This window comes from Copadichromis virginalis, linkage group LG23, assembly GCF_057382275.1.
Source record: "Copadichromis virginalis isolate Kocher_CV1m ecotype Utaka linkage group LG23, C_Virginalis_male_GT1.1, whole genome shotgun sequence".
In the NCBI taxonomy this organism is placed as follows: domain Eukaryota; kingdom Metazoa; phylum Chordata; class Actinopteri; order Cichliformes; family Cichlidae; genus Copadichromis; species Copadichromis virginalis.
The window spans coordinates 36,332,654-36,345,063 of NC_140639.1; the positions used below are offsets into that span (position 1 = coordinate 36,332,654).

Here is a 12,410-nt window from a genome sequence, read left to right on the forward strand (position 1 = left end):
CAAGGACACGCCCAGACTCATTCAGTGGATAATTGTGGATGTGAAAAGGAGCGAGCAAGAGATAAAAATATCTGATTAACGACTTTAAGTGATACCTGTTTGGCTTCGACCCTCAGGTGGGCCCCGGACTTTACCTGTAGGGGTGTTGGTCGGGTGGCAGGAACAATTATACACGTCAACCTCGGTCGGTCGCTTACCGTATCTGTGTGTGTTAAGATTTATTTATTTATTTATTTATTTATTTATTTATTTATTCATTTTCCCGGCTCCTGGGAATTGTGCTGCTGGTGGCGTATCTGGAGGGAGTGAGGACATAATGGCCGCGGCTCACTCGAAATATAAAACTCAAAGTGTCGTTTTTTTCCGGAGAGCTAGAGGTTATCATCAATATGGCGACGACTGCCGCGGCCCCCTCTTCTCGTTTTGAAACAATTAAGGTACTGCCTGACACACGCCGTCTCTTTTTTTTTCTGGTTTCTAATAAGCTTCGTAAGCCACTTCCAACCAATGCCAGTCTCTCTACCAGTCGCCATTAGTGGGTTAAAAATGAATACGCAAAATAGCATACACGTATCTCACCTATCTGGCCAATCACAGACGGTTAAGAGCATTTTCAAAGGGCTATGAAGTCCAGATAAACACGCAGTAGGGGAGCCGTTGTGTGTTCATATAGTTATCATGTAAAAAAAAAATCTCAGTGTTTTCTCGTGTAGTCGTTTTTTTTCTTCTTCTTTAAACACCATGGACAACAGGACCTTTTGACGCCAAATCAGCTAAAATCATTCTATTTGAGTAGTGCAGGTGGGTTTATTTGTCTGTACAGAAGCTGTATGCTGCTTTCAAAATATCTGATACATTCAGGCAGGTTTCCACTTATTTGTTTTCTAAGGCAGCTGCTCTAGCGTTTAGCACCATGGACAGTGAACCGTCTGCTCTTGATGGGGGGAGACTTAACATATTTGCTCAAGGGCATTCAGGGGAGCCATTGAAAGGCACCTTAAAGGACAGGTTCAGTCATTTTTCCAAGCTGTCCTAAAGCAGTGCTGGCACACCTATGTCATTCAGGCTTTGATAGACATTCTGGCTGATACTGGAGGAACTAAATCCTCAAATGTAAAGAGCATTTTTGCCCACAGCAATGAGTGTCCAATACTAACCCTTTAAAAATCTCCTTTACAGGCTCTTTTTTTGAATTGCATGACACACCTAGATGAGACTCTGTAATACTGCACAAAAGAGAGTTTTCTGCATGTGAATCAGATCACTGTCAGAAATGTATACATGATATGTTTTCGGTTTCTGTCGGTGAGTCCAGGGATGACCACACTGATAACAGAGTTCAAAAGTGGGTGTGGATGTTTTGGCTGTGGGGTTGGTAAGGCAGAACAGCTAACAATCCACCACCCAGCATCTCATGCTAGACAAGCTGTCAGGCCACATGTCACAACACTGGATCCCGAGGCAGTTTTTGGGACACAAGCAGATGTGTTTTATGGGAAGTGTGTGTGTTCTCTGGGGTTCTCTAATTCTCCTTTCCAGTAAACTGTGGAGTTTGAACCACTGTCTCTTTTGTTTTTATTAATGTCTTACCATAAGAAAATATAATGTCTATATGATTAGTTGAAAAGGCTTGTGATCGTAATTTAAAGCTGTCACTGGTTTAAAATAAGGTTTAAATTCCATAGTAATAGAAGGTAGCTTTCAAATTGGGAACAATCAGCTCGTACCAGATCTGAGTATGGCATGAAAGTTGACAGCGGTTATATAGTATAAATTCCTTTAGAATAAATAAATAAAGCAAATGCTTCAGATTTAGACACCACAGTGGCGTCAGTCTTCCTATCTAACCTTTCTAACTCTAATAAAGAAAGCAAATAACCCTGTATTGGTTTGTTATCGGGAATAGTTTGGATTTACATATTGGTTGTGATTTAGGTTAGCTCTGGTTTGATAGGCATGAGTATAAAGTCTAAATCTGGTAAACTCATATTTGCCGACATCTTTGGCTTAGTCACTGTACTCTTAGTGGATGACTCTGCATTCCAGACTTTCCCCTGTTTTTAAGATCTAAGTATAAAAAAAAAACAAAAACATTTTTATACTTTTACCTCCTTTTAAAAAGGAAGGCAAATTAGATGGCAGCCAAGTGTGGCAGTTTCAGGTCCTCCATTTCCATTTCGAAAAGGAAGAAAAGCTGATGATTCAAGGAGACCTCACTTTTGAGGTTGCCAGAGGGGAGGTTCCTGTTTTCTGTGGCAGTATAAGATCCCACAGGGAACAGGACCCACCTGTGAGACTGCAGCGACTGGGCGGCACCGTGAACCAGCTAATAATGGCTCATCAAGGTTTTTTTTAGTTTTTTTGGCAGGGGAGAAAATCTTGTTTGTGTTTCTTCCCTTCCATCCTGTGGGAACAGGGTGGGCCTCTGGGTGTGAAGGGTGGTACAGTAGATGGTTGGCAGGAGGAATCGGGTAGTGTGGCTGATTGAGGGAGGAAGTAATAAAAAGCCTGTAATTAATGCCTGCTTCATTTGTTTCTGCTGAAAGTCACTGGAAAAACAGGCTTTTTTTTTTCTAATTTGAGGCTGTCCGCCAATTAATTAGCAGTAAAAGGACAGTGGCTCCTCTCATTCTGCAGATGCTGCTTTCTCCACATGGCAGAATGCAGCATTAAAAAAAGTAGACCAATATTCTCTTCAGTGACACTCTTTTTTTCCTTTTTTTTTTTGTTCCTTTTGCTGACCACCTCTGTTGCTGCTGGCTACTTTTGTGTCCCAGTGAATCAGCTGAAGGAATGTCACTGACTTCAGTGCCACTTTTGACTGCCTCAGTGAAGACTGGGACCTGCTTTGCTTAAATAGTTTACCTTGTAGTCAGAGACAGTTGTTGTTGTTTTTTTTGCCTCTGTCTCAAAGTGTATTGATGGTTTATAACCAGATCATACTTATTATTTTCCATGTGATGATTGTGAGATGATTCCTGTTTGTCATTCACTGGTTATAAAAACTGCAAATGCCACACTATTGTGTTATACAATGAGGCACTCAATTTAGTATTAGTCACTCAGGACCATTTGCATGTGAAATGTGCTCTTTTCATACGTTTTCTCTCCCAGCCTTTCAAATGCTTCCAAATCTTTGCAAACTGGTTTCATGTCACCATATAAGAAGCATAATAGTGATTGCATGGTCAAAATATGATATATGTGCCTAATTGTGATGGTAATCGAACATGTCTGAATAAGAGTGGGGTTTTTTGGCGGAACAATGGCAGACTATCCTTTGGGTCAGACCTGCTGCATTTTCCTAACGCTTTAAACACAGCTAAGTCTGAACTGAATGAATCACATCAACGTGATTCCTTTCTGCAGGATCTTCTATGGAATTAACTCATTCACTGCCAGCCATTGGCAGTGAATGAGTTAAAACTCATTCACTGCAATTGACGGCTATAGACGTCAATGGCAGTGAATGAGTTAATAAAACAACAACAATAATAATAATAAAAAGAAGAAGAAATCTCTGTAAAACTTTAGCAAATGTCTAAATTGGCTATCATTCTAACAGCATGATAAAGTGATAGAGATGTGAAATATATAATAAGAGTGGATGTTTTAGGGAAAGGTCTGCCTTTTATTTCTCTGCAGACTTTTCAACTGATGCCTGAATTTGCACCAGCTTTCCATTTACTTTATATGCCACCGGTCCCTCTACAGCTATCTTTTCACTAGTGCAAACATTTACAGAAATGTAAACAACTAGCAAACATAGTTGAACTGTTAACGTCTCTGGCCAAAACTGGTTTTGCTACGACTGTAATGTAGTCATATGTGAAAATGGGCTCACTGCCCTCTGATATCAGCGCTGTAAACCCTGTGATGGCAGTTTATCAGTTAGCTTGGTAGCATAAGAACTGTTCAGCACATGGCACAGCTTTTACCTTAGACCTACTTTATTAACCAAGACTAGATGCACAAAAGAGACATGAAAAAACAGGGTCTCCTAGGTGGCTGCGGTCTAACCAAGAAGACCTTTAGATTACTAATGAACTCATCCTATTTTGGCCTGATCCTTCACCTTTCTCATAATCATCATCACCACATGAGCCAAGATTTTTGCATGGAGCTCCAGATCAAGGGTAACTGGTAGTCATTTTATATGTCTTCCATTTCTGAAAAATAATCACTCCAACAGCTCGCCCCTTGTCACCAAACTTCTTGCTGATGGTCCCAATTCCAGCCATTTGCAGGTTTGCAATCTTGTCCCTGTTTTTTGATCTCATCCGTGGTGGTGGAGCAGTTGGAATGGAAGAAACTGGTTCTGTGGAACAGTGCGTTGAGATCAGGAGTATCTGCGATTGGTTAACTGAGACATTGGCTGTGGTACACAGATTGCAACCTGTAAGAGCCAGAATTCTAGTGGCCATAAAAATAGTGACTGTTCATTCCAGACTTACACATTCAGCAGAGATCAAAAAATCATTTTTCTCCCTTTAAAGATGATATTATATAGCTATTATTGTTATAATCAAAATAAGATATTTCCGCATGAAAACCCAGATTAACCCAAGTCTTCCATATCACACGTACAACGAGTTATGCTTTTATATTTACTAGTATGAAGGTATAAACATCTGCCTCCACAAAAGCTGCTTTGATATGGCGTTCCAGTAACCAGCAGCCAACAGTTCTGCATCTATGTGTATTAAATAATATAAGTTGGCAGTCTGCTCAGGTGACGTACATGAGGAAATGCTATAATTTGACTTGTATTCGGTCTGAACTCATCGAAGGGATCAGGATGTTGTCTGTTGCTAATTAAATTACTCCCTACAGAAAGAAATGACCTACTTTAAATCCTTCTTTTAGCAAAGTATAGCTGGTCATGTTTAGTAAATATTAAAAATAGAGGAACTAATATTTTTTTTTGAGATGCTGTGTGTCATTAGTGTTTTCTCTTCTGCTAATAATCACAACAGTATTTGGGGGGAAAAGCATTTTGTGCTCATAATGCTTTGCCCTTCTCACATTCTAGTTGCAAACTGTCAGTGATAAATCCAGAAATGTCACATGGTCCAGCTTCACACGTCATTAAAATCATTTACACAGGTAGCAGTTCCACCTGTTCGTACTATATTATAACATGTCCCAGGTAGATGACTTCACTCCTCCCACTGGTGCTTTTTTTAGGTCTTGGTTCATTTCTCCTTGCCTTTCCCCCTGCAGCTACCTATCCCAGCTGAGCACTTCGCTTCCCTCTGAAGGAGCAGGATGACAAGATGGCACAGCTGCTTATACCGCCCGGACCTGACAGCTTCCGCCCCTTCGTCCCCGAGTCGCTGGCCGCCATCGAAAGGCGCATCGCCGAGGAGGAGGCCCAGAGACCACGGGTGGAGCGCCGCAGCGACAGCGACGATGAAAATGGGCCCAAGCCCAACAGCGATGTGGAGGCGGGGAAATCTCTCCCCTTCATTTATGGGGACATCCCTCCCGGCCTGGTGTCCACTCCTCTGGAGGACATCGACCCCTACTATAGCAGTCAGAAGGTGTGTTATTAATGTCATCGCTTCACGTTCCGCTGTAAAAGAATAACATCCAAATGGACATCCGTGGATAACTCTAACACAATTTCTTAGCTTTGCAGGCCTCAAAGTATCATTAAGTACACCAATTTAGCTTTCAATTACAGTATGACTCATGCACTGAATTTTGATACATTACAGGTCTACATTTTCTAGTTCAAGCTTTGCAGTTCATAAAAGCTTGAGGTTAATTGCATGATGTTCTGAACAAACTATTGTAAGTGAACGACTGGGCAGAGTTTCCTCCCACATGTCTAAAATCCCGCCAAGGTTTTTCAGGTTTTCTTCTGAAGGCAGGTTGCATTGAATCTGTGGCTCAGACGAGCAGGGTTTGTTTTTAAATCACGCAATATTATCAAACTGTAGCACATTTAGCACATGGACAGACTGAACTGTAAACCATAGTGCAGCATTAATGTGGTTAGTCAAGCCAGAGTCTTTTAAAGCCTGGGCCAACAGAGGTGCTAAATGCTAATCTGAGCTGCTGTGCCAGTAGGACTGTGGTGCCAGACATGTCCTGCCTGCGGTGGACTCATCCAGCTGGACATAGCCTAACACGGTCCTAATTACCGTTATAACCAATCACACATGCACAGGGGTCTCTTAGGTCTTTTGAAAAAGAATGAGGTTTTTGTATGACACAGATATTAACCAGATTTCTTTTGTCTCTCTTTCAGACCTTCATAGTATTGAATCGTGGGAAGGCAATCTTCCGTTTCAATGCCACTCCTGCTTTGTACATCCTAAGTCCCTTCAATCCTCTGAGGAGGATAGCTATTAAAGTTTTAGTGCACTCATATCCTTTTAGAGTTTGCTACAGATGCAGCTTGATTTGGATTAAAGGGTTTATCAGACAAAAGAGGGATTTAAATGGGCTGCTGATGAACACTAAATATCATGATTGGCTCAGACTTTTTAAGTAGACTTTTTTTTTAGTCCTTACAGCAGCTTAGCTGTCGAAGAAAAGATATAGTACTGTGTACTATGACAGCGATGGATGAGGAAATATCAGTTTCAGCTGTTTAACTGTCAGAGCTTGTTGTATGTACCAAACAGAATGATATATGCTTCAAGTGCCCAAATACTGCATTGTCCTTGACTTTGTTTCCACGATGTTCAGCATATTGATCATGTTCACGATCCTGACCAACTGTGCTTTCATGACCCTCAGTAATCCCCCAGATTGGGCCAAGAATGTAGAGTAAGTTACCAGTTGTTTATTTTTGAATTTCTCGCTGTCCCTATTCAGTTAATTTTGGACACACGGAGACAACACTCTTCAAATCAGGACTATTTTTGCCTGGCGCTCGGTCCTGATAATTACTTAATTTGTGATTCATAAGATTCTATTGTTATCGAGGTTTTAAAATTCCCTCTTAAATACGAGTATGTGCCAGACCCAACCCTACTCCAGTCTGCTATGTATAGAAACTCCATCTAAGAATCTACATATAAATAATACAAAACAGACACTATTTAGTGCCTGATTAGATTAATAATGGATTTTTTCGAAAAGTAAGCAGATTTTGTTAAATCCACAGTCAGAGGGCAAGTAGAGCTGTTATAAGGACCTCTTATGCTCAGAAAAACTCATTTCACCTTCTTTTCCAGGTACACATTTACGGGGATTTACACCTTTGAGTCCCTTATAAAGATCCTGGCCAGGGGCTTCTGTGTGGGGAAGTTCACTTTCTTGCGAGACCCGTGGAACTGGCTGGACTTCAGTGTTATCCTCATGGCGTAAGTATTATGACAAACACAGTTAGGATCAGCTTAACATGATATGGCGTAGATTACAAGGCCAAATGCTTTTAATTAGCCCAGCAGCCTAATAAGGCACACTGAATGTGAGAAAAAGAACAGATCAAATGGAGAGCACTGCAGCAATCTGCAGCTTATTCATGTACGCTTTAAAATCGTGGCCAAGAATCTTAACTCTGCTCTGTTATAATGGATGTGAGGCCCCAAAGCACTGTGTATCTCGGCCCATATTAGTCTCATGCCTCAATGACTTCTGCTATCTCCCTTACAACTATAAAAGGCAGCCTTTGGCATTACAGTGCTATTTTTTTTTTGTGTGTGTGTGTGTGTGTGACGTAGTATTTGTTACACGCTGAGCACGTAATGTAATAGTACTATCATCTTATTGTGTCTGAGAGAGGTCTGTAGTTGGTAATGGTTGTCTGAGGGGCAGTTTTGTTTCTCACTGGGTTTGCCTGTTCTTTGCTGTGTAGTAACTGTGCATTTAATCCTGCAGGTATATAACAGAGTTTGTAAACCTAGGCAATGTTTCAGCTCTGCGCACATTCAGAGTTTTGCGAGCTTTGAAAACTATCTCAGTAATACCAGGTAAGGCCGCGCCTGCTGCCAGCACTCCTCCCTTTTGTCCTGTGTGTGACTTTTTGTCGTTCCCTCCTCTCCCCTCTTCCCATCCTACGACCCTCTTTTTGTCTTGTCACACCTCATGTGTGTGTGTGTGTGCGTGCGTGTGTGTGTGTGTGCGCATGTGTGTTTGTGCCACACCTTTCCTGAAATGCCCCACATCCCCGCCCACCCCCTCCTTCCCGTCTGCCTCCTCCTTTCCCTTACAGATATGTCACAGAGTTTGTGGACATGGGCAATGTCTCAGCACTGCGAACCTTCAGGGTTCTGCGAGCCCTGAAAACTATATCAGTCATCCCAGGTGAGAGAGCCATCAAGGCCCATGGCGTTAGGGAAATGCTAATGGCTAACTGGCGCTAACATCCAACCCCCCCCTCCCCCAAGCTCATCTCACTGTAGCTAAGCCGTCCCTCGTGCTGCCTTCGTCCCAAGGCCAGTAAAAGCTGGAATCTGGCTCCAATCTGCACAGATTGACACGATTCTTAGCTTTTAGATACATCCTTTAAGGCAGAATTCTTTTTGGTTGGAATCTATTCTTGCCTTGGGAGCCGTAAGAGTAGATTTCTGTGCACTATTTCATTTTCCTTTTTGCATGAGACATTGCAAAAGCCGATTTTCTGGTGGTAAGCACTTACGTGTGTAGGGTTCCTCCTTACCTTGTTTTTCCTGTGCATGTCTTGTTCAGTGTTGTGTGTTTGAAATTGTGAGAAATTGTGGTATGGTGAGTGGTGGTTGGGTAACGGCATTCTTAACACTAACGCAATTCACAGCGCAAACTAACAAAACGTTCATATGCTAATCAACAACAACAATAGAACCCAGGACAGGTACAGACGATAACATTAGCTGATCATTGTCATGGCAACAGCAGTCTCCCCAAGCAGGACAATGGCCCTCATTTGTGTATATGAATGTTTAATGCACAAGTCAGGGATTTCTCAATAGTTTGTCCCTACATTTGTCATTTCTTTATGGAAAAATTAAATAATTATGAACTATCCCTTTAGGAAATTTAAACACAAGTATTTAAAATAAATACTGCTACTAATAAATTATAAATTATAATTATAAAACTAATAATTATTTTAATTATAAATAATTAAAATAATTATGATGCCTTTTGGCTGTTATTTCCACTTTACCAAAACACCATAATCGGCAATAAAGTAAATTGCATATACAAAAATCAAAATACTAACAGAAAGCTGTAGGCTTTAGCCTTCAAATCCAAGCATATTCGTATTCTGCATCTCGTTTTATCATATCATAAAGTATTTTGGGTGTCGTCACTTCTTGGCACTATCCCAGAAATGCTGAAGAATAGGAAGGGTTTTTTTTTTCATTGCAGTGAGTTACTTGTCTTGGCCTGACAGATCACATGCTCCATACCCTCTGCCTGTTTTCTTCTTTATCTTATAGTATGTTATTCTTTTTTCATTTCCACTTTGACTCCATGCAGGCAGGACAAGCACACATGTCATAAATCTTCTTTTTAGGGGGTCAGGGCAAATATTAGAAAATGAGGCCCAATGTGTCCTGCCATTCCTTAAAAAGACAATGTGGAGCCCAAGGAGTTGACTTGGCTTCCAGATTCTAATCCATCAAACATCTGTTAAATGTGCTGGAGCAAGCCACACATCCACAGAGCCAGACTGGCTCTCCTGGAGGTCCCATGTCGTGCCCTGCACAGTCTTAGATAAATGGTTTTAATGTTGTTGTTGTTGTTGAACGGTTTATGTGAACCGGTTTATGTGCCAAAAACTGGCACTGACTCTTTGGATAAAGACCATCATCTATTTCCCCTTTCTATTACTTTTTGCAGCTCTCATAGCTACATTCAGACTCAAGTTAAACACAGTGAGCTCATTCTTTTGTGACAGTGCAAGCAGTGCTGGTGCATGGTGGTATTTTTCAGGAACTGGAACACATTTTGTGATAAAGGGTAATAAAAAAGACGGTTCTGTGAAAAAAAATGGTTGTTTAAAGAACGGAGATGTAAATATCTCATCAGTCTTCTATGTAATACCACTCTGTTATGGGAATTTACTTTGTTAAGAGATTTAACGTTCTCATTTTCTTGGTGAGAGTTAGATGAGCAGATATCATTCTCAGTTAAGGTTAAGGATAAATACCAGGCTTTAACAGTCATGCCAGCTAACCTGGCGATATATAGATATCAAAAAACATATCAGCCATCAGGGTCAAAAACATAAATAGAAAAGTTGGAGGTTAATTGTGCCAGATAAAGTGTTTGGTGTTCCAATGAAAGCCTAGGTTTGTTGTAGCAGAAGAATTTTGGAACTGAGCCAAGGGGTTTGTGTTATCATCATACGGTCTTTATTCATCAAACTTGATGTTCTACCAAGTTTATCAATCTAGTGTGGGTTTGCTAAACATTGCTAACATCTTCCAGTCTATATAATATAATTTTCATCAAGAAAATAAATAATACAACTTGATTCCACCATGCACAAACAAAATGTTCAAAGGTTACATGCAGAAATAATTCATCTCTGAAGCACATAAACAAAACTGTAGCTCCTCAACATAAAAAGGCTGGGGTGCAGTCTTCCCTGTATGTGGTGGCCCATTTTCTTTATGCCTTACAAACCAGATGTCTAAGAAATTCATGAGACCATTCTGTGTCTCAGAGGATAAGTCACACTCCAATTTATACTGCACTCCACTGAATGCATGCAGCAGCAGGTTTTCAATGATCCCATCCACAGTACTATGCACTGTCAAAAAAAGAGCTCACTTGAATAGTTTCAGTGACAGTCTGTTTAAAATAAAAGCAATGACTTATTAATGATCATTCTCCCAGAGACCCCAAAACCATAGCACTGTAATGGGCATGAAATACATAAATTTCTCTAGGGGTTTATTCATGATCAGCAGTGGTCTGTGTCAGCTTGGTTCCAGTATGACTGCAAGTAGTTCATACAGGAACCTCCACTGCAGATCATTTTGGCTGCTTTCTCCTGTAAGCTGTTATTAGCTTCTTTACCAGCTAGTGGCTGCAATTAGCAGGCGTAAATCATTCTGCGATGTCCCACTCCTACTCCCGTACCCCCTTGCCTTCTCTCCCATTTAGGTTTGAAGACTATTGTTGGTGCACTGATCCAGTCAGTGAAAAAGCTGTCAGATGTGATGATCCTCACCGTGTTCTGTCTCAGTGTCTTTGCCCTCATCGGCCTCCAGCTCTTCATGGGCAACCTGAGGCAGAAGTGCGTGCGCATTCCTTTGGGCAGCAACACAACTTTGAACAACACACATGAAAGCAACAACACATTGGTGGAGAACATCACATTGGTGGAGAACGTCACGTTCATGGAGAACATCACAAAAAACTCCTTCGACTGGATAGAGTACATCAATGATGAGAGTAAGCCAAATGAATTGGTGAAAGTGTTTCGTGTCTGCCAGGCGCTCATTGGGGTTAAATACAGTCAACTCTCCCACCCTAGATGCTGGTTATAGTCAGAGATAGGTCAGGGTGGTGGCGGTAATGGTCGAGTGGTGGGGGGAGGTCAGGCATGCTGACTTGTTGCCTTGATAGAGAGTGACAGCGATGGCTGGGAGCAGGCGTTGCGCTCTCCAACAAGAGCTGGTGGGAGAATGTGGCAAATGTGCCAGATAATCGCCACAACAATGAAACCCTCCACTTTCACCCCCTCTCTACCTCTCATCATTCTCCCATAGCCCATCTGTGTGGCATGAGCAGTTTAAAGTGTTAGAAAAGGGTGACTCACTGGTTATCAACAAGACATGCACCGGCTACACAACAATCACATAACAAGCCAGAGAAAAAGAAGATGGATACAGAGAGATTACATTTGCATTTCTTTTAAGACCTAAAATGAAAAAGGGATTAAAAAACATTTTTGTTTTTAAAGATAACTGATATACTTATTACACAGTTAAATGATGATATGTGCTTACATCATGAAAAACCACCAAACAGATGAGTAGTGTAAAAACAAATCCTTTCCTTCAGACTTTTAAGCCATATGCTAAAACTGAAGAAAAACCAACAGGGTGCATATTGGCCTTCTTTTGCCACCATTACTCATATCCATGACGCTCATGGCGCTTTGATGTTGTTGTGACTGACCTCTATCTCCTCTACCCTCTAGGAAATTACTATTACCTCCCTGGCCGTAGGGATGCTCTGCTCTGTGGAAATGGCAGTGGTGCTGGGTAAGACTCAAAATGTTTTATTTATATGGCCAATTAGACTACACCACAAAGCTTAGTATACGTACACAATCAGTTTTGACACTTGCCACTGTGCAGAAGCATTCCAGGAATCTAAACTGCTGCTCTATCCTCGGGTAAACGTGTAAAATCTAAGGTTATATCATGCGTGTCAATGTGCTGTACTTGTGTTAGTAGATTACTTATCCTTTTTTTTCTTCTTCTTCTTTGTGATCTGCTGAGTAACTCTAA

At 41.2% G+C, this 12,410-nt stretch overlaps 1 protein-coding gene across 3 annotated transcripts in view; it reads left to right on the forward strand.

Moving 5' to 3' along the window:
• LOC146681504 (sodium channel protein type 2 subunit alpha-like) overlaps window positions 1-12,410 on the forward strand; it is a 40,921-nt gene that overhangs the window by 997 nt on the left and 27,514 nt on the right. For 2 of the 3 annotated variants that reach the window (XM_085448751.1, XM_085448753.1), the window contains exons 2-8: window positions 5,224-5,543; window positions 6,257-6,374; window positions 6,690-6,780; window positions 7,191-7,319; window positions 8,171-8,262; window positions 11,056-11,346; window positions 12,098-12,161. In XM_085448751.1, the coding sequence (XP_085304877.1) occupies window positions 5,277-5,543; window positions 6,257-6,374; window positions 6,690-6,780; window positions 7,191-7,319; window positions 8,171-8,262; window positions 11,056-11,346; window positions 12,098-12,161 (1,052 nt within the window). In that variant the 5' untranslated portion in view covers window positions 5,224-5,276. Of the gene's footprint in view, window positions 1-5,223; window positions 5,544-6,256; window positions 6,375-6,689; window positions 6,781-7,190; window positions 7,320-7,836; window positions 7,929-8,170; window positions 8,263-11,055; window positions 11,347-12,097; window positions 12,162-12,410 lie in introns of all 3 variants that reach the window. The other variant, XM_085448752.1, reaches the window with a different exon arrangement.